The sequence below is a fragment of the Argentina anserina genome, chromosome 2, assembly GCF_933775445.1.
Source record: "Argentina anserina chromosome 2, drPotAnse1.1, whole genome shotgun sequence".
NCBI classification, from domain to species: Eukaryota; Viridiplantae; Streptophyta; class Magnoliopsida; order Rosales; family Rosaceae; genus Argentina; species Argentina anserina.
In genome coordinates, this window is record NC_065873.1 from 3422703 (window position 1) to 3445556 (window position 22854).

The 22854-nt window shown below is 37.9% G+C and overlaps 3 protein-coding genes across 7 annotated transcripts; 2 read left to right on the forward strand and 1 right to left on the reverse strand.

Annotated features, from left to right (window-relative positions):
• The first annotated feature begins 1440 nt into the window (after positions 1-1440).
• LOC126785343 (filament-like plant protein 7) lies at positions 1441-7131 on the forward strand. Of its 5 annotated transcripts, XM_050511007.1 has the most exons (7): positions 1441-1808; positions 3190-3299; positions 3407-3518; positions 3627-5430; positions 5518-5578; positions 5927-6452; positions 7068-7131. In XM_050511007.1, the coding sequence occupies exons 2-6, from the start codon at positions 3201-3203 to the stop codon at positions 6401-6403; spliced, it is 2553 nt and encodes an 850-aa protein (XP_050366964.1). In that variant the 5' UTR covers positions 1441-1808; positions 3190-3200; the 3' UTR covers positions 6404-6452; positions 7068-7131. The 5 variants fall into 5 exon arrangements, with proteins under 5 accessions (XP_050366964.1, XP_050366960.1, XP_050366961.1 ...); XM_050511003.1 differs by lacking the exon at positions 7068-7131 and having other exon boundaries at positions 5927-6699; XM_050511004.1 differs by lacking the exon at positions 7068-7131 and having other exon boundaries at positions 3193-3299; positions 5927-6699.
• A 4839-nt stretch (positions 7132-11970) lies between these two features.
• Positions 11971-14243, reverse strand: LOC126785357 (wax ester synthase/diacylglycerol acyltransferase 5-like). Its single transcript, XM_050511021.1, has 6 exons — positions 13310-14243; positions 13121-13193; positions 12956-13023; positions 12649-12867; positions 12415-12552; positions 11971-12308 (listed from the first exon to the last, which is right to left on the reverse strand). The coding sequence occupies exons 1-6, from the start codon at positions 14069-14071 to the stop codon at positions 12153-12155; spliced, it is 1416 nt and encodes a 471-aa protein (XP_050366978.1). The 5' UTR covers positions 14072-14243; the 3' UTR covers positions 11971-12152.
• A 7751-nt stretch (positions 14244-21994) lies between these two features.
• Positions 21995-22628, forward strand: LOC126785366 (40S ribosomal protein S16). Its single transcript, XM_050511032.1, has one exon. The coding sequence runs from the start codon at positions 22043-22045 to the stop codon at positions 22478-22480; it is 438 nt and encodes a 145-aa protein (XP_050366989.1). The 5' UTR covers positions 21995-22042; the 3' UTR covers positions 22481-22628.
• The last annotated feature ends 226 nt before the right edge of the window (positions 22629-22854 follow it).

Here is a 22854-nt window from a genome sequence, read left to right on the forward strand (position 1 = left end):
CTAAAAGATGTAATTTATTTTTAAGTCATTAACTCTCAAATTAATTCCGTACCGGATACTAATTTAAGCTTTAGAGGGTCAAATGCCGAGCACCGCTGACCATTTGACTTTGTGTTGTGTGCAGGTCCCACTGAGCTAACACATCGATATATAAAGTTACGAGAAGCTTGATCCTCCGGATTTGACTCCCGTAACATAAATCATATCTTAAATCGGACTAAAGAAGTTTCAAGAATTGATCAGAATTTTGGATCATACATTGGCAAATTAGTATTTTGCTTTTACAGTTTTAATTTCTAATTGTTTGTAGTGTTACGTCATTTATGATTTTAGTTTTACAATTTTTAATGTTTAAAAAGACGTACAAAATTAAAATTCTCGATTTAGATTTCATTTGAGATAGTATTTCTTTAGTAATCTTAAAAAAGGCTTGCAAAATTAAAATTCTTGATATAAATTTCATCATGATGTTTCTCTAGTTGTAAGTGGTTGGGCTCGATCCTGTAGAGGCATAATGGCGGAAGAAGTGGGTGGAGGTGTATAGTGAAGTTGGGGAAAATTATAGTTTTATTTCAAAAGAAATTAAAAAGCGGTCTGTATTAAAAGAGACTAGGTGCGACTTGTGACTTGTGAGGACCAAATATCACATAGACTTCGAATTAAAACTTGTGCCAGGATGATTGTTTCTTCACTACCTCTCATTTCTTCCATAAAAATTGGCAAAATTTCTTCAATAAAGATTATCATAATACTATAGGATGAATTTTCTCATTTTCTTAAGATATCATTCTGAACATTCATAATCTCTATTACATTATCCGTTACTGATAAAATCTCACTGGCCAGTATAGCAAGCAAGGTGCGTACGCATGACAATTTCAGTAGGACAATGTCATATGAGTCATGAGACATGTCATGGGTGATTAAGAATCAACTTAAACAGAGAATTACAAGAAGAAACTCATAGGACCATAGACATCATCATTTCCAGCTCACTTAATAAAGAAACGCCATTACATTTTGCGATGTATGCACTATGCACCTACATTCTCTATCCCATTGCACATAGAGTTATATATAACCACTCACATATGCTTTGAATGTGCAAATTATTTGTTTTTAAAAGATTAAAGAAGAAGAAAATGTGGTTGATTTTGCAGAAAAAAATTAGTCATTAAGAGTGTAGTGGAAGAAAAAATATGATTTATGAGATGAATTTATTTTATTTTTATAATTAATAAATATTTTGTAATTATCCGAATTGTCCCTGTAATTTCCTCTGTTTCTAAAGTTTTTTAATTTATTAGAGATTTTTTGGTTTAAAAATTTCTGTTTTAGCTGGCTGAGTCTTATTTGAGTTATTAGAGTATAGATGATGCACCGGTGTCTAACCTTAGTGAGCACTACCAACTCCATTCACAGTTTCATATATACAGACACTTGAATCCACCAAAGCTTCGTGTTCCTGAGTCCCGAGATGTAGAACCCTCTCTTTCTACAACTCTATATTAAAACCAACATCATCACTATCTCTTTCAACGGCTTGCATGTTCGACCTTTGGCCATCGATTCTTTTGACCCCTTTTGTCTTCGGTTTTTCCACCCAGAACCCTTTTTTTTCTGCTTTCCCTTTTCACTGTGCGCGCTCTCTCTCTCTCTCTCTCTCTCTCATGAATTATTACAGCCACGGGTAACTGTCGGTGGAGTGCAAGCATCCTATGAAGGTTTGGATGATGTAAGCTAAGTTCTGTGCTCTGACTTTCATTTCCAAACGTTACACAGTAATTCTGGTGTTTCACTTTACCCAGGTCAGAACAAACTTCTTCTTCTTCTTCTTCTTCTTCTGCAGCTTCTTCATCTTCTTATCTTCTGCTTCTTCTTCTTAGCTTGAAATGGTACAATGTCAGTTCAATGTCATCCATCACCTTATTCTCTCTAAATTTATTAGTTTGATCCTTACTTCCTGTATTCTTCTTGAATTTGTTCATGCATGCAGCTTCTTGGGCTTAGTTCTTGAGTGGTGAGCCTATATTTATTTATCCTTTATTACTGATTTTCTTTTGCTTAGCTACTGTCATAGCGTAAAGATACAAGATTCCGAGTGTTCATATAGATTTTCGAAATTTCTTTGGTGATCTACAAAAATCGGCTAGCTTTTCTTTCAAACTTATAGCATTGGTTCCAAGATGGTATTTTTATCAATATTTTGGTGATATCTCCGTGAAAAGTTCAGTGATCCATGACTCTGTCTTTTTCTCACATATTACTGTAATTGTAATAATAGCAAATTTGTTAGAAAGGTCTAAAATTTAGCCTTAATATGAGGAACAGCTTAGAATTTCAATCTCATTATCATCTTGATCACCAACTTTCACCTTCTTTCTGTGTTCTGACACTCTTTTATAGCCTCCATTAAGTTTTACTTCTTTTGGATCCTGCACTTGGATTTCTGGAAGTTTACATTCTGTTGTTGTTTTCCTTAAATCAGTGCATAATATTTCTAAATCATCAGTCTGGTCAATTTGGCCTCAGTTTCTGAGTGAGACACAATGTGGTCACTGACTGGAATAGATATGCAATATTTGTAAGGATAGAAACTTAGATCTCTTAGTTAATGCTCTCCTCTTGTGGTTCTGAAAAAACAGCTTTAGTTCAGTAATAGTAATCTAGTATAGTGCATTTGAGGCAAATGGTAGTTTTTTTTTTGAGTGCTTATGTAACATCTGTTTCAACCCCAAAGCTTTTCTCAGTAATCCTTTTGCTTTCTCATTATGCAAATCGCGCTTCTAACTTTGTATTTCAGGCTCTCTTGATAGGATATTTATACCAGTGTATTAATTTTGTGTTAGGTGTGGAGAGAACAGCAATTTATGGTCTTCTAGATAGGAATTGTTTACACTGGTGTATGCAGAATTCGCATTACGTACAGAGAGAAAAGCATATTTCACTACTTGTATTTTACTATCTGCACTGGTTGCACATCTTTAACATGATGACTTCTGTTGAACGAAATTAGTACATGCTTATTTTCATGGCCTCTTATACCAAATGACTTATTTTCATGGCCTCTTAGTGCTGGGGGCGATAAGCCAATAACTTTATTTCATATTTATTAGAATTGTTAGGTGACTTGTATTTGCAGATGGTCTTTCAATGGTTATTAAATTCTCCACCTCTGTTATTGAATAGCAGCTAAACTCATGGACCACAAAGGTTGGCTTTGGAGGAAAAAATCTTCTGAGAAGACAGTTGTTTCAACCAACAGACTTGCCATTGCTTTAGGAACAATTGAAGAAGAGGTAATGCGCGCTTTTAACACCGCTTTTGCCAAACTGGCCAGTAGGCCCGTAGTCTTCCTTGTAGATGTTGTATTCATTTCTGTCTCACCAATGTTTCATCGTGTTAGGTACAATATCCAGTGGAGGATGGACATGACGTGGAGAGACCAGGGAAAAATCTTAATGAGAAGTTAGCTTCAGTCCTCCTTGACTCTAGTAATCATGAAGAATGCATACCAGGTAATTGTCAGTTAAGCTGTATCAATGTGTTTTCCTCTTTAAGAAGTTTTCGGCGTACATGTTAAACTACTTCTTCTCATTGGTTGCTTACTTGTTCGCTTTTATCAGCACATTTGGTACCAAAGCAAGAACTAGATGAAGCTTTGAGGCAGGGAATAGCTGCCAATGAAAGATCAATCCATTCAGATGATGCATTGAAAGAATGCGTGGAACAATTAATTTATGTTCGAGAAGAACAGGAACAAAGAATACATGATGCTGTTATGATGACATCAAGAGAGTATGAGAAATCTCTGAAGAACTTGGAAGCAAAGTTGTACGAGAAAAATGAACAGGTTACAAACTTAGCTGTTGAAAATACAAATCTGACGAGGTCCCTTCAAGCAAAAGAGAGATTTATAGAAGATTTACGCAGACAGAAGTCTCAAACAGATGCAGAATTTAGTGCACTAATGGCTAGACTGGATTCCACAGAAAAAGAAAATGCTTTCTTAAGATATGAATTTCACATGCTTGAGAAGGAACTCGAGATTCGAAGTGAGGAGATGGAGTACAATCGTCGATCTGCTGAAGAATCACACAAACAGCATTTGGAAAGTATGATGACAATCACAGAGTTAGAACAAGAATGTCAAAGACTTCACCTTCTGCTGCGAAAACGGTTGCCAGGTCCTGTCTCAATGAATATGAAGAATGAACTCAAAATGGTAGGGAGGGATCAGACCGATATGAGAAGAAGGAAACTCAATCCTACTAGAGATATGATTGTAAGAGATGCCAACATGAGAAACTCTCCTGAAATACCAAATAAGAGTACGAATTTCATGACTGAGCAGTTACGTAAGATGGAAGAAGAAAACAAAGTTCTTAGAGATATTTTGACCAGGAAAAACTCTGAGCTCCTTTCTTCGAGGAACATGCATTCTGAAATAGTTTCCAGATTGTCTCAGGCAGAGAAATCTATGGAGCTGTCACGATTTAGTCCTATCCTAGCCGATGTTTCTCGATCTTCAAGGTATGACATTTGCAGTGATGATGGGATGAGTTCCTCCGAATCTTGGGCTGGTGCTTTACTGTCAGAGTTGGAACATTTTAGAAGTGGGAGGCTTAGAAGTCCACAGGATCACAAAGAAACAGAAGTTTCAGATATGAGCTTAATGGATGATTTTGTTGAGATGGAGAAATTGGCAATAGTTTCTGTGGAAACACCTCCTAAAAATACACATAATCTTCGCTTGGCTAGTAAGGATCTGGTACGAATTGGAGATCACTCCACCATGAAAATGTACGGCGAGTCCACAGATGCAGTACTTGAGAATTCTTTTGACTGGCTTCAAGTTGTGTTAAAAGCAATGTTGGAGCAAAAGAATGTTTCAAAACAAAGTCTAGATGAGCTTTTTGAGGACATCAAAATTGCTTTGGGTTACCTAAACCAGCCAACTAAGCATGAGGCTAGTAAAACTGCAGAACCTCAAGAGAAGTCAGTGTGTCTAGCTCTAGTAGCTTCTTCAAATGATAATAAGCTTAGTGATGAGCTACAAGAAGAAAACAGCAGATTAAAAGATGAACTGAAGAAAATGGAATCTGCAAAGAAGGAAATGGAAGCTAAGCTACAGTCAGCCACCGAAGAGAATGAAGCATTGATGGTACAGCTTCAGGAATCACAACAAAGTCTTGGAACCTTACAAGCAGAAATGGACAGTCTGAGAGAAGAGGAGGGGATGATAGAAGATCAGCTCGAAAATCAGAAGTCAATTAATGAAGACCTCGATACACAACTAACTATTGCCAAAGCAAAGTTAAATGAAGTCTTCCAGAAGTTCTCATCTTTAGAAGTGGAGTTGGAGGATAAACATAATTGTTTTGAAGAATTAGAAGCAACCTGTCTTGAACTCCAACTTCAGCAAGAAAGGTAATCATCAGTCCACTACATCTTCTGTAATATACTTTCTGGTCGTTTAATGAGTCATTTCTGATTTGTAAGATATCTGATTTACAGTGCTGCAAAGACTGAAGCTCCAGAGTATGGCACAAGCAAAGAGGAAAAACAGTCTCAACCTGTAAGTTACTCGTACTGGTCTTTTTTTCTTTTTTCTTTTTTTTTTCTTTTTTCTAGCACAGGTAATGGAGTTACATACCAACAAATTACCAGAACTGAAATAATAGTTCCAAACTTCCAACAGAAGATAATCCAGCCATTTGTGTTCTGTCTGTTTGTAATTTGAAAGATTAGTGGATCCCAAAAGATAATGAACACACTATCATAGTTTAGAAATAGTTAATCATCTGTAATGCATCACACTTTGTTCTGAAAGGAGTTCAACCAAGCTCAAATGTATAGATACAAATGAACTTTTATAAGAATCTTCTAACTGGGCACTCTGCTGTGACAACGGTTAAACAATTAGGGATGGGAAATCACAACAGCTTCAGTGAAACTGGCGGAGTGCCAAGAAACCATCCTGAACTTGGGAAAACAGCTGAAGGCACTAGCCACACCAAGGGAAGCAGCACTGTTTGACAAGGTGTTCTCAACCACCAGCGCTGCAACAAACGCCACCAACAATAACTTCTCCAAGCGCTCTTCCCTACGTGATCGATTGCTTGCTGATGAAGATCCCAGACAAGAGGTTCTGAAGTCCCCCAAGGATAAACAAGCAATGACGGATGCCGATGCACAAAAGTCATCCCATTTTCACTCTGATAGTCATAATGCTTTGTCCACTCCTAGTGCTCTGGTAAATACGCGGCAAGGACAATATGGTTCAAAGCATCTGGCTATTGTACCGAGTAAGAAACAGGGAGGTTTTGGTTTCCTAAAGAGGCTATTGCTGAGGAGGAAGAAAGGAAGCAGCAAGAAACCCCACACCTGGTCCAAAGCTTGATTTTCAAAAACAAGAAAATGACCGCAGCAAATTACAATACTTTAAAGAGGTAATAAGACTTGGTACTTGGTAGCATCAGACTTTTGATTTCTTCTGCTGTTTGGTTGTTTCTCATTAGTCCTTGGCATTACTAGAGTTTGAGCTACTTTTCTAGCATAACGTGAGCGAGAGAGATCTGTGACATTGTGAGTCTGCTTGATGTGTATATATCTTTGTTTGACAAAACTTCGAAGACTATGGTTTACATAATTAATAAGAATGGCGGATGATGAGCAGATCAAACGTACATGTTAGCTCAACAATTTTTGACTTATGCTACTGCATTTATATTGTTAGCTCAACAACTTTTGACTTATGTTGTTGCATTTATGCAATTGCAGACATATTGCATTTATGTAGTTGTAGTAATTGAGTTTTGTGTTGAGTGTTCATATTAGATGATTTCTATAAATGTATGATCTGAATTTGAATGAAATACAACATATGAAAATCTCATCTATTATATCTGATTTGGTATCAGAGCAGATCTGAAAGGGTTTGTTGTTTCTTTCTTTTTCAAGTAAAACCTTATTGTTAGGATTTTCTTTCTCAAATCAATGTTGTGTACATCTGGCGTTGGTGTTTTATCAGACGGTGGTAAGGGTCTCCGAATTGCTGTTTGAAGTTCGGCAGCAACGCCAACGACAGTGTTCTCTGAGCAAGCCTTGAGGCCCATAGTCGAAGCCTCCAGATCGTTCGGCTCCTTTCTCAAAAGCTTCCAGTCTGTTGAGCAAGCACCGTTGTGCAGACGCTGTCATCCCCTTGGAAGAAATCAATCAGACTCGGATGCAGCCTTCAACGACCCGATTCCAATATTCCAACCCGATTTCAGTGTTCAACCAGTTGTCAGTGCATTTACACTGTTGGTGCAGATTCACTTGTTTTCTCCCTATCAGTGCAAGTGCACTGATAGTGCAGGTTCACCTGAAACAAGTGGTTATCGTTATTTTCCGCTGCATCGCTACTGATTTGTTGATTGTGTTTTTTTACACTGGGTTCTGGAATAGAAGAGAGTTCTCATGCCAATGATGTTCAGAAGTTTGAAGTATTTGTCAAGAATTCTGAAAGTAGTTTCTTTGGGAGGGGCCAAACTCAATGGAACCAATTTTCATAAATAGAAAAGAATTATGACAGCTCATCTCAGATAAATGCACAAGATGGGGCACGTAACTGGGGTAATTAAAGCCCCCAGTGAAGATGATGTTGATGCCTACACTAAATGGGAAGATGATGATGGTCTTGTAATATATGTATCATACAACGCTATGATGGAAGATATAGTTGACCTAGTGAAGGTATGTGATACTGCGCAGGCAATATGGAAGACATTAGAAGACCTATATACTAATGAATGTGATTTCATACAGGTTCATTAGTTAATGTGCACCGCTTCAGCAATACAGAAGGGGTAACCAGTGGCACATTATTTCACCAAGCTAAAGAATATTTGGGTTGGGATTGATATGAAACGTCCTTGCAAGATCAAGAATCAATATGATATTGTTTGGTACCAAAAGGAAAAGGAACTTGAACGAGTTCACCATTTCTTGAGAGGTCTTGATGCAAAGCATAATAGTGCTAAAGGAGAGCTGCTCATAATGACAGAACCTCCTAGCCTAACCACAAGTTTCACATATATATGTAAGCATGAGTCTTAATAGGAAAGCCGTAATCATACACAAGTTGAAGTTTCTAGCCTTATTGTTCAGGCAATATCTCCAACATCACTCCTTCAACAATCAAATTCAGTTCCACTTCACAAGCAAAGACCATCACTAGGCTTTGGGAATCATCCTTGTCCTCCTTGATCTTATTGCAATGCTCGACATGCCCATGAGACTTGTTGGGAGTTGTATCCGCATCTTAGGCCTAAAATGCCTAATTATCGTCATAAGGCAAATGCAGCCATTCAGTTGGTTCAAAAACCAGATATCTATGGTATGGTCGGACATAATCATCATACAGTCGGAGGAGCAACACCCACAACATCAATAGCTGGTCGTGGTAAGATTGGTATAGCTTTAAATATTTCTAGCTTTGTTGATACTAATATATGGATTATCGATTCTAGTACTTCAGATCATATGACTTATGACAAATCTTATATTACCGTATTATCCTATTCACATGTACCCTATGTTACTAATACTAATAGTGAGGCATTCCATGTGTTAGGAAAAGGGTCAGTTCGTATTACTCCCACAATAGAACTTCATAATGTGCTATATGTACCCGCATTATCTCATCATCTGATATCTATCTCATAGCTAAATACTGAAGCTAAATGCTCTGTGACCTTTTTTCCCATGTATGTGATATTTCAGGATATTCTCACTGAGGAGTTGATTGGTCGGGGATATCTGAGGGGCAGGTTGTTCCATCTGGATCAGACATACGTAAAGGAGAAACCAGGAGCACAGTCTCGGACTGCGTTAATCTCCACTTCTAATAAACTAAGTGAAGTTTGGTTATGACACCGTCGCTTAGGGCATTCATCTTTTAGTATTATGAAAACAGTCATGCCTACTTTGTTTATTGGTGTGGATGAGTCAACTTTACGTTGTGAAACATGTGTTTTGGGCAAGAGTCATCGAACTACTTATTCCCCTGGTATTTCTAATAAAAGCATTCTTCCTTTTGAATTAATTAATTCTGATGTTTGGGGACCTTCGAAAGAACCTACTATGTCGGGTATGAGGTACAATGTGTCATTTATTGATGATTGCACACGTCTTTCATGGATTGTTCTTCTTAAAACCAAAGATGAGGTTTTTCGGCTTTTCGGCTTTTCGCGCCTTCGATACCAATGTCCAAACACAATAGCATGCCAAAATTAAAGTCCTTCGTTTTGATAATAAGGGGAATATGTAAACCATGTCTTTCAGGAGTTCTTTCAAACACATGGGATTGTTCATCAAACAACGCGTCCTTACACACCTGAGCATAAAGGGATATCCGAAAGGAAAAATCGTCATTTACTTGATATGGCTTGTTGTCTTCTCTTTAGTGCCCACATGCCTAAATATCTTTGGGGTGATGCTATCATAACCTCTGCCCACGTCATTAATCGTCTTTCATCTAGTGTCCTCTAGAGAAAAGTTTCATATGGAGTGCTTACATCTCATGTCTCCCTGCCCTCATTTCATCATCTCCTTACTCGTGTTTTTGGTTATGTTGCCTTTGTCCATATCCCAAAAAGTCAGAAGTCAAAATTGGAATCCGGGCACTTAAATGTGTGTTTGTTGGTTATGGAGGACATCAGAAAGGGTACATGTGTTATCATCCACCTGCCAGAAAATACTATGTCACTATGGATGTTACTCTCTTTGAGGACATGAGCTATTTTACCTCTTCTGATATTGCTATTCAGAGGGAGCATTCATATTTTGAAGAGCTGTATCATGAAGAGGCTGAGATAGGTTCAATTGAGATCACTAATGCATCAGCTCCGAAGACACCACCAGATGATTCTGGTACAGTTGCTCCAAAGATTCAGGTACCAGAAGCAGACAATGCAACTGCCCCTCCTTCCTCCCCTACTGTTACTTGTATCCCTGACCCATGTTTTCCTGATACAAAAGATCACTCATATGAGGTTAGTCACTCTATTGAAGTTAATACTAGTGAGACTAATAGTAGACAATATGTTTTACCAAATAGGTCTACTCAAGGTCAGCCAGCAAAAAAGTATGAACCTACCATTCAGACCAAAACTAAGTATCTTGTGGCAAATTTTGTGTCCACCAAAAAATTGTTTGAGTCATATGAATCATTTGTAAATCAAATATAAATTGTATCAGTACCTAACAAAATGCAGGATGCATTGGGAGACCTAAATGAAGGAATAGATGGAAGCATTACATAAGAACAATACTTGAGAGTTTGTATCTGCACCAGATGGAAAAAAGGCTGTGGGATGTCGTTGGGTGTTTACAGTGAAGCATAATTCAGATGGGTCAGTAAATCGGTATAAAACAAGCCTAGTAGCGAATGGATTCACCCATACATATGACATAGACTATGATGAGACATTTGCACTTGTTGCAAAGATAAACATTATCCGAGTATTGTTTTCTTTTGCTGCTAACTTAAACTAGCCACTTAGATAGTTTGATGTCAAGAATGCATTTCTTCATGGAGAACTTACAGAGGAAGTGTATATAGATCTTCCGCCATGATATGTAGCTGGTTCTCCATGTAACTTCATATGCAGATTGATAAAATCTTTGTATGGTCTTAAGCAATCACTTTGTGCTTGGTTTGGAAGGTTTTTACAATTCATGAGAAATATTTGCTACAAACAGAGTAATTTAGACCACACATTGTTTCTCAAACACCAACAAGGGAATGTAACAACCCTAATTATATATGTTGATGATATGGTAGTTATTAGTAATGATACTGTTGAGATGGATAGATTACAGAAGCAACTAGCTGCAGAGTTTAATATAGAGGATCTAGGTACACTCAAGTACTTCTTGGGCATTGAGGTAGCCAGGGGGAGTGAGGGTATCTATCTGTGTCAGAGGAAGTACATCATTGATCTACTAGCAGAGACAAGTATGTTGGACTGCACACTTGTTGACACTCTTATTGAGCAAAATCATCATTTAGTAGAATATCTAGATTAAGTTCATATCGATTGAGCTCGTTATCAGAGATTAGTTGGGTGCTTGATATACTTCACTCATACCAGACCAGATGTTACGTATGCCGTAAGTGTGGTAAGTCAGTTCATGCATAATCCGAGTGAGGATCACATGAATGTTGTTGTGAGAGTTTTATGGTACTTGAAATCAGCTCCAGGAAGAGGAGTGATGTTTTTTAAAGACAACCATGTTTTTGAAGTTTGTGGCTTTACAGATGCAGATTGGGCTAGAAGTATCACAGACAGAAGATCGACATCATGTTAGTTTACCTTTGTGGAAGGTAATTTGGTTACATGAAAAAGTAAGAAATAAAAGGTGGTGGCACGGTCTAGTACAGAAGCTGAGTATAGAAGTATGGCTCATGGTCTGTGTGAGTTACTGTGGCTGAGAAACCTATTATGTGATTTAGGTGTCAAACCAAACACTACCATGAAATTGTATTATGACAATCGGGCAGCAATTGATATTTCACAGAATCTTGTACAACATGATCGCACTAAACATGTCGAGATTGATCGTCACTTCATAAAAGAAAAGCTTGATGCCAATATTATCAGCTTTCATTTTGTTCCTATAGAAAACCAGTTGACAAATATATTAACTAAATGTGTTTCGAAAAAAGCCTTTTGTGACTCACTTGACAAGTTTGGTATGATTGATGTGTATGCGTCAACTTGAGGGAGAGTGTTAGCTCAACAAATTTTGACTTATGTTGCTACATTTATATTGTTAACTCAACAGCTTTTGACTTATGTTGTTGTATTTATGTAATTGCAGACATATTGTATTTATTTAGTTGTAGTAATTGATTTTTGTGTTAAGTATTCATATTAGATGATTCCTATAAATGTATGATCTGAACTTGAATGAAATACGACATATGAAAATCTCATCTATTATATCTGATTATATCTGATTGTACATACCTATCTGGAATTAGCCCTTCCTAAATGTAGGTTGATCTTCCCAATACAATCAATGTTATTGTACAAACTCTACTAGGGAATTTAATCTATGAGTAATCTTCCATCAATAGTCCAATAAATTCTTCAGAGATCCTTCTAGCTCTTTGTGATGGCTGCAGCTGCTTCCTTCATATCAAGTAAGGCCTCTTCGAAGCACTTGGCGAGAAACGCCGGGTCAGGGATGATATCTTTGGCCACCAATATTTGCATGTCTGCCCTTTCAGCATAGCTCACCATGTGCAGTGTGAGTGCCTGCATTATCAACCATCAGAAGCATAATGTTATGAGCCATCAATTTCACAACTGATGTACTTGAAATTCAGTTTTGCTAGAATTTCAAGTGATTCTATGGCTTTACATGAGGCAAACTTGATGAACTGGCTCTTAGAAAAGTTATAGGGTTGCCTCCAAGTGTAATTTCTTCTTGCGGTCCGAGTATATTTGAGATAGTAAAGCTAGTATTGCAGAGAATCCGGTAGTTGAGCAAGGTAGCAACCTGCGTAGCAATAGAAACAGGCACTTAAACTTTGCACATACAAATTGGAAAATGAACATCTATCATTTTTGTTTCAATCCTTATTTTGGTCATTACCTTCGGTCCCAAGTAAGTCATTACAAACAAACCAATTTTATATGAGAAATGACCCTCTACAGATTGCTTCTTCTTGTCGATCATCACCTTCGATCTCTTAAGATAGGCTAAAGGGTCGGCATTGCTCTTAGAATTATGATAATATATAGGCAAGAGAAGCATGCCGAACTTGTTACCCCAGCTTGATCCTGAATTGCTTCTCATCAAGTCAGACAGTTCCTGGCACAAGTCAGAAGTTTCAATCATTTCCATTAAGAAATAAAACAAAGAGAATAGAATGAAGTAAAGGATGACAGTGAGAGCAAACCTGTAATCCAGGCTGCTTTCTAAGATTAACCATGGCTACTCCTGTTATTTGAACACCCTCAGGCAAAGCTGACAAAGAAAACGAGGTTTAGTTATGGTGATCCAATGTCATGATTCAAATAGTAACGTACTACAAATACAACCCCAGTTGTCACACAAATTTTACCATTTGGTTTTCTGTGATCCAAGTATCTTGATATCCCTGATGAAATTACCCCAAAAAGTACGTCATTGATAGTCTGCACATAACCAAAAAAAAAAATGAAGTCAAAATAAATAAAAAACCCAAGAAAATTGGAGCTAAACCAAAATAGAAAATTCCAAGTTTCCAACAGACATGAAAAACACAACTTACCGCATGAGGAACAGCTTTTTTAACAAGCTTCATGTCTTGAAGCCCAAACTTCGCAGTAGCCAGTTTCCTAGGCCAGAGCTCAACCCCATCACCCCCACAAATCTCAGTTTTCCGATCACAAACCCACAAACTCCTCAACACAAACTCAACCACGAACACCAAACTAAACCACACCATCACCAAAACTCCCCACACCAAACCCCAAAAGCTCTTATTCCTATTCGCACCTTTACTGAGTTTACTCTTCCCCGACGCCAAAGTCGGCAGCTTCCCCTCGTCGTCGGCTCTCCGGCAACTCGCCAGAAACATGGACATGAGCGATATCCCATCTCCCAAAGCATGATGGATTCGGAAAACCATAACTTTGTGAGCGATCAGCAGATGAACTTCCCACATGGGTTTGTCTGTTGGGAGCCCCGGGCCGGTGGAGAGGTCGGCCAGGTAGTTGTTGACGGCGGTCTCGTCGTCAACGCCAACATCGGAGACGGGGTCGTGGAGAATGATGACGTGACGGTCAACGTCGACGCCGGTGGTTTTATGCCAGCGTTCACGGCCGTGGGAGTCACGCACCATGAGGCTGGAGAATCTCGGGTGAGTTAGCATGAGGGATGATTTGACTTGGGATTTGATGGAGTCGATGTCAATAGGGTTCTTGAAGCCAATGACGCAGTAGATTATTTGGTTCATTTGAGGTTGCAGGAAGAGACGTCCGGCCGGAGTTACGGGCTCGTCGGAGTCGGGTGCTGGTGCCGACGAACCCATTAATGTTGCGGCAAAAAAGGGCAAGAGATGGAAGAAAGCGATGGAGAAATACGAAGGTTCTGGTTTTGATTAATATGAGCATGGCTGGCCACAATTATTTGAATAAATTAAGTGTCGCGAATGAGTTCGCTGTGATTGAGATGGGAAGGAGGTTTGGTCTCACATAAATTGCACGAGGAGATGAGAATACTGACCCACTTATATTCATTTGAAGAGATCTAAAAGTGGAATAAATAGTGCAGGTTTATTTCTTTCTGGTCCAGAACAATTGCAAGTTAATTCAGATAGTACTTGGTGGAATGGTACACGGTTAAGATTATATCCTGTAGCTACACGCGTCGTAATACAAGAAATTCTGAAGATAATTAGCTTTAAATAATTGGTGGGAAATGAAAAGACGGATAATGGCTGGCATCTTTTTCTTTTTCTTTTTCTGGCTGGCAAATTGGGTCGATGGGGTTGACTCTAAATTTGGGTTTGTGTTGATTTGAGTATACATTGCCTGTGATGTATATTTGATATTGAGAAATTTTTCAATGGTATGGTAGTGATAATGTATAATAAGTCTATCATTCTAATTACAATTTGACATGGAAGATTTAGTTATAAAAATTATATTTAAGTAATTTTATTAAATACTATTTTGGATTTCTTTCTAAAATCATACACTCTAATACCCTAAATCCTAAAATCTTACACTCTACACCTTAAACCCTAAACTTAAACCTGAAATCTTAGTTCAAAATCATCAATACTCATAAAGATCATTTCACAAATAATAAAAACATGTTAAATTATAATTTTAGTATGATAAATCCACGTGTCGAAATATAACATATAAGGAGGACCGCTAGGCATTTCCACGTGCTACTACGATAACATATAAAAAATTCTCCTTTGATACTATGCAAAATAGATACAAAAAGATTCGCCATTAAAAAAATTGATTTACGGTTATTGAATTACATCTACATTTAAATCCGTTATTTTGTAGAAAAATAATGGGGTACCTGTATGTACTCGTTGCCTAATTTAGTAATAGTGTAGGAGTAGTACGCTTGTATTGATTCCTTCCCAAGCTGACTTCATCACATGTGTTAGGGGAGAAAGCTAGATAAAAGAATGTGCTCCTACAACGAGTTTCTAGGGAGACAAAAATAGTGCTCCTCGCTAAAATATTATCGATATCTTGATCTAGATTTCTCTTCCTTGACCATTTGTTTGGTTGTGTTTATAAGACCATTCTCAAAAAATTCATCCCACAAATGCACTCCAAATGGTGCTCGTCGTACTTAGTGGCTCCATTATTGCAATGTAGAAATAGGAAACTTCATTCTCACGTTGAAATAGAAAAAAATATATATAGTGTTTTGAATCGATTATCTCAAGATATAAGAGACAAATTTGTACGCTAAAATTCAATAATTAGATGTATTTTAATATATTGTTTTAGTATGCCGCCTGTGGTAATGGCTGATGTATACTCGTATCTTAATTTATGTAAATATAGGGTCATGATGCAAATTGACATCACAGTTACTCATATGTGATTTGTTTCTTGCTTCCTTTCATATATAGTTTTATTTTCGTGTGCAGTTGTGCTGATTTGGCAGACCGTATAAGAGTATGATTATTATGGCCAGAACCCCACAAGCAACAATAAACAAGGCCGGCAACATCATTTTATTCATCGCCCTTACCAATTGCAAAGTCTCTTTGCCATCTCTAGCTCCATCCAACAATAGCATAGGTAACCACTTCTTAAGCGAATCATCCAACTTTCGAAGTTCTTCGGTGTAATTCCACCTTTATGAGATATCCCATGCACCAACCTTAGAGCAATTTCGGACAAGCTCTAGGCCGGCAACTATTTCGATTTTAAGTTTTCTGTACAGTGATTAAGAGACCAAGTTCCATGTTTTGTTCTTCAATCTGTTTTATCAGTGGTAATAAGAATTCTAAATTGAATTTGATCCCTCTGGCAAGGCCTTTGAAATTTTTAGACGTTCTGGTCAGTTTCTTTATGCCCTTGTACAGCTCTGAAGATATTGTTCCCAGAACAGCACCGCCAGCGAGCTCTGCAGCCATCTCCGATCCGAGCCTCTTCAATAAGAGAAGTGAAAACGAAACATGAAAATCCAATTTAGCTACTCTCTATTTGCTATCACAAAAGGCACATTGTATCAAAAATCTGGTACTTAAATTGATAACAAGATTATGTAGAAAAAATTTACAAAACAACAGGTGTGTTGAATCCAGCAATTAAGTCACATATCTATATGTGAGAACAATAAGAATAATGATCATAAAGCAGATAAAGCAGAGCTATGTATAAATCATGGACAAGAATAATGAGTAAGGTTCAAAAACTTGAAGGAAAAAAATAAGAAACAGTGGAGAATTAGAAAAGGTATATGTTACCAAAACGGTTGAAGCTTTAACTTGAAACAACAAGGACCTGCAACTGCATTGAAAATGATGGCAGAGTTGTTGACTTGAAATCTCCAACTGTGTATGCCTAGGTTGCATGGAATCTGATACGGGTACGTAGAAGCGAAACGTTTGAAAACGCGGAAGCGTGTTTTTCAAAAATTTTAGGAAGCGGGTACGTTTGGAAACGTCGAAATAAAAAAATATATATATATATATTATACAAAAAATAAAATATAATAACAAATTTTTAGTTTAAGTAACTCAAATTCTCAAATAACTTAAATAATTTGGTGTTCAACATTCGAAATAATACAAATATAATGAGAGATCTAGGTATGAACAAGAAAGAAATAGGGTCGGCGACTCGGCGGGAGGTCAAAAATATGTCGAAATAAGTCATTTGACTCGACGAATGTAGGTCTAGTCCTTCATTTAAAAAAATAAAAAATAAACATAAAAAACCTTTATTTTTTGGAAACTCGTGTTTCCACTGCGTTTCCAATTCGGAAACTCGCATTTCTACCGCGTTTCTAAAACATATTTTTCTGGAAACACATTTCCGGGCGTTTCCGGCGCATTTCCGGACGTTTCCGCTTCGGAGGCGGGAAACGTGGGTGTAGGCACGTCTCCGTGCTTCCCAGGTGTATGCACTTCCATTTTATAGTTGCCGACAAAGTTTAAACGTGTACGACGTTTATCAAGCGCACCAACAAAACAAGAGAAAGAAATCACTAAAATCAGACCTGCATGCAGACGAGATGACTCAGTGGATTTTGGGACGTTAGTGAAAGTAAAATGGTTAAAACTGACACTATATACACATTACAATATTGGGCGCTTGAGGCTGTGGGCGTTAAGCAAAATACTCCGTTCCAAAACTAGCATTTTGGTATACGAAATATGAAAGCCAACCTAGAAAACAAGCACGACGTCAATGACGGAGTTACTTCTGTGTTATTCTTTGTTTGTTGGAGGGTAGTTTAATACTTTCCCAATTTAAAAACTATTCAGGAAAAAATATGGAAAACATCTCTTCTTTCACTCCTTATCCTCTTCTTGATAAACCAAAGATGTCTAGCTGTCAAGAAAAGTCGGAGGACAGCTGCAAAATGTCTCCTAGTAGAACTAGGAGTTGTGACCTTGTATCAGAATGAGTCTGAGTTCTATTACATTTGTATTTGTATATAGTTAACTTCTTGTACATGTATATCTTATAATATACTCATATATACACACACTCAAGTCAGGCTATTGTTTACGCCTTTGGACATTCAATAATTCTCCTCTCAACTCTTGTTCTTTCATGATATCAGAGCGGGTCTCTCTCCAGTCGTGCCTTCAATCTGTCGTGGATCCAAGTTGGGTGTCACTTTATCTTGAGCCCAAGTTGGGTGTCATTATCATGTCATCAGAGAGTTTCTGATTGGATTGTCACCAAGTGTCGTTAGTTACTTGACACTGGTTTATTTCGTCTCAATATGTGAGATGTTAATCTATCACGTGCAGATCTAAAAATTAGGTTGTACGTGAGGGGGCGTGTTGGAGAGGAGAGATTCCACATTTGTAAAGTGACAAGTAAAATAAAGCTTATAAGTGAGTGGATAATACACAATTGTACCGAGATAAAACCCAACACCTCTGAGGTAGTTAAGTTGAGATAATATAAGTACAGTTAGTTCACGAACCACGCTTGTCACTATTTAACACGAGACAATATCGGTACGCCTTGACATTCAATAATTCTCTTCTCAACTCTTGTTCTTTCACTTCTTGTCTTCTTCCATGTAGGGGTGGCACTTAAGACCGAAAAACCGAAAACCGAACCGAAAAAACCGGATCGAAACCGAAAAAAAACCGAATCGAACACAAACCGAACCGAACACAAGAAAAACCGAACCGAACCGAATTAATCGGTTTGGTTTCAGTTTGGGCACATAAGAAACCGAACCGAACCAAAAAACCGAACTATTTATAAAATAATGTCGTTTTACATTTATCTTACCGAATATTTGATTTGATTAATGTGATTTTAGGTTTATATTATATATAATTATATGTTTCTCTTTTGTAGTGTTATATATGTATATATAATCATCTATGTTTATATGTATGCCCATATATGTATGTTTCAAATAAGTTTGCTAAAACAAACACATATATATATACAAGCGGATGTATAATTACTAAATCCATCTCAATATGAAGCAACGATATGAAGGAAATTTCTCGAGATCGATCGACACCAGTCGATATGATTGATATATATATATAGTCACCTTGTAAAAATTTCATCCAATTCGGACCTCGTTTAACCGTCGGAATTTCCGGTAAACCGAAAACAATACTAATATGTCATAAGGGAAGACACATTACCAAAATACGAACACCAAAAGTCGTTTGCATATCTGAAATCACCTAATTTTTGTCACCAATTGTATGCGGTCGCACCAAAGAAACCCATTTGTCAAAGCCCCGGTCAATGAGGATTTTAATATGTCAAAACGCCTCTTTTTTAGTTGACCGTTAGTACGAACGGTCAAATCATGTCCAAAACGGACGAAATTTTTATGGGGTCCCTAAAAATATATACATATCACATCTACTGGTGTCGATCGACCATATTTCAAACTGGAGTTGTCGATCGCCGAAGTGTTCACTAATGTATTATAACCTTTATATTAGGGTTATAATAAAACTATCACATTATGAAGCGACTATATGAAGGAAACTTCTCGGAATTTATCGACACCATCCGTTGTGATTAGTATATATATTTAGTGATCATTTTAAAATTTCATCCAATTTGGACCTCGTTTGACCGTCGAAATTTCCGGTAAACCAAAAACAACACTAATATACCCTAAAGGAGGACCCATTACCAAGATGCGAATGAGAAAAGTTGTTTACATATTTGAAATCACATAATTTTTGTCATCGATCGTGCGTGGTTGAAACAAGGAAACTCATTTGGCAAAGCCCCGGTCAATGGAGTTTTATTATGTGAAAACACATGTTTTTTGGTTGACCGTTGGTACGGACGGTCAAACCATGTTCAAAACGGACGAATTTTTTACGGGTTCCCTAAATATATATACCGATCACATCTACTGGTGTCGATTGACCATATTTCAAACTGGAGTTGTCGATCGCCGAAGTGTCCACTAATGTATTATAACCTTTTATATTAGGGTTATAATAAAACTATCACATTATGAAGCGACTATATGAAGGAAACTTATCGAAATTGATCGACACCATCCGATGTGATCAGTATTTATATTTCGTGACTATTTTAAAATTTCATCCAATTCGGACCTCATTTGACTAGGGGTTGGCATAAAAAACGGAAATCCCGATCCCGTCCCGAAATTCATAGGGACGGGACGGGACGGAGGTCTAAAAACGTTCGTCCCGTCCCGATCCCGTCCTGCTTCATAATTGTGGGATGGGATGTGAGACGAATAATTTATATCCCGCTTCGTCTCGTCCCACCTTTAATGAAAACTTAAAAATTCTTATATATTTGTATCAAAATGAAACTAATTTATATTCTTAATAACTCCAAATTATATCAACTCAAATAATAATGGTAAATTATAATATTTTGAACATAATATGTATTTTTTTGTTAAAATTTCATTATTGAATGTTACTTTGTTATGAAAAAAATAAAAATATAAGTTTTTATTTAACTTTATAAGAAGGCGAGATTTGTCCCGTCCCGTCCCGATTCAAAAGAGTGGGACGAGATGTGGGATGAGCCTTGTCCCGTCCCGTCCCGTGCCCCACCCCTACGTTTGACCGTTGGAATTTCCGGTAAACCAAAAACAATACTAATATACCCTAAGGGATGACCCATTACCAAGATGCGAATGAGAAAAGTTGTTTACATATTTGAAATCACATAATTTTTGTCATCGATCGTGCGCGGTCGAAACAAGGAAACTCATTTGGCAAAGCCCCGGTCAATTGAGTTTTATCATGTGAAAACGCATATTTTTTGGTTAATCGTTAGTATGGACGGTCAAACTATGTTCAAAATGGATGAAATTTTTACATGGTCCATAAATATATATGTCGATCACATCTATTGGTGTCGATCGACAATATTTTGAAACTAAATTTTTTTTTAAAAAAAAAATTTCAAAAAAAAACCGAAAAAAAACCGAACCGAACCGAACCGTTCGGTTCGGTTTTCAGTTTATCCTATTAAAAATCGTGAACCGAACCGAACCGAAGTTCAATTTCAGTTTGATTTACGGTTTGACCTCAAAACCGAACCGTTTAAACCAAATGTCACCCCCTACTTTCAGTGTCTTTAGTCCGAATGAGTGATCTCCATAAACCAACCATGGTGAACCCCGTCATCATTAGCTACCCGATGCACATCACAATCCCTTATAAAATTATTAGCCTTTAGCCGTTTTTCACGTTTTACTCAATTCATCTGAAGCTCTGTTCCTCCGTTCCCAAATTACCTTAATTAACTCTCAATCCTCATCTTCAATTGTCTTTAACATAAGATGGATCAGGAGTCATCTTGAAAAAAAAAATGGATCAGGAGCTGTGATCTCTAAAATTGATATTGTTATAAATTCTTCAAGCAGTGACGCGAGCGCGAGCAGCAGAAGATTTCTTCCCTATCTCGGGGACGACAAAATTCCAGCAACCAAAAACCCAAAGCATCAGAGCAAATCTAAGCATTGAGGGAAAAGAAGTATACCATAATAGAATTATACCCAAGAGGAAGGGAAAGAAACCCTTATAATTTCTCCTCTCTCATCCATGACAGGGTTTAGGGTGGGAGAGGGTTTGGCCATTTGGGTTATCTAGTCTATCGTCTGGTAGGTTTCCATTTTGTAAGTGTTTGAAAATTCTGAGAAATGAGTGAGATAATAAGAGGACGAAGAAGGAGAAAAGAGAGCGATTGGTGAGATGAGAGAACCTGTTGTCACCTTATGCTGCTTTTATGTGATAACAAATGTTATTGAACACCAGGATTGAGCTTAAACTTGAGGAATTGCAGAGGTGATCGGACTTGGAGTCGGAAGATCGAAGAAAGATGAATAAGTACTCAGGACTAAATTACCCCTCTAATAGAGACGGATGTCCCTGCAACTAACGGTGTCAACGACGGCGTGTCTATATAAGTGGGTTGGTGTTCAAACTTTATGTACCAAAACGCTTGATTTGGAACTTAATATATGAAAACTATTAGTGATCAATAATTATTGTACTATTCGTAAAATTTTGTATTGTGAAAAAGTTAGCCCAGGTCGATGTCCATGTCACCTGATAACCCAATTCAAAAATATCCACCAACCCTGGTTACATCAACATTTGTTAATTTGCTCAAAAAAAAAATACTAAGAATTGGGCCTGCATGATATGGGCCAACTGAGAAAGACCAATAACCCAATGATAAAACCCTACAAATTTTCCTCTTATATTCTTTCCTCTCTTATTCTCTTCGCCGCTTAAAACCCTAAAGAGAGAGGCGAGAGAGAGAGAGAGAGAGAGAGAGAGAGCAACACAACCATGGCGGCTCCCCCAATCAAGTCAGTGCAGTGCTTCGGCCGCAAGAAGACCGCCGTCGCCGTCACCTACTGCAAGGAAGGCCGCGGCCTCATCAAGATCAACGGCTGCCCAATCGAGCTCGTGGAGCCTGAGATCCTCCGCTTCAAGGCCTACGAGCCCATCCTCCTCCTCGGGCGGCACCGCTTCGCCGGCGTCGACATGCGCATCCGCGTCAAGGGCGGAGGGCACACCTCTCAGATCTACGCCATCCGTCAGAGCATCGCCAAGGCCCTGGTCGCTTTCTACCAGAAGTTCGTGGATGAGCAGAGCAAGAAGGAGATCAAGGACATACTGGTCAGATACGACAGGACTCTTCTCGTCGCTGATCCACGGCGCTGCGAGCCCAAGAAGTTCGGTGGGCGCGGTGCTCGTGCTAGGTTCCAGAAGTCTTACCGTTGATTTTGGTGCGGGGTGTTTTGGTAATTCTCGACAGGTTTATTTGCTTTTTTATTGCTATAAGTAATTTCTCAGAGTTTTGTTCTTTTAAGAAAGACTTTTGTAGTTTGTTATGCCAAATTTTGAAGTAGAACCCTGCGTTTCGTGTGTTTCATGGGCTTGCTGTTAAAATGCTGGATGATTTGATATTGTTTTGTGGGTTCGATTTAGGTTTGTGATGGGTTGCAGAGGTTCGTGTTATTTTTGAAGTTTGTGTTGTGAGAAGCTTGTTTTGACAATTAGTTCTTCTATGTTTCTATTATGGGAACTTTTGTTTAGCTAGTTTGTAGTGATTCTTGTCTCATACATCAACCACGTTTCTAGGGTAGAGAGATTGC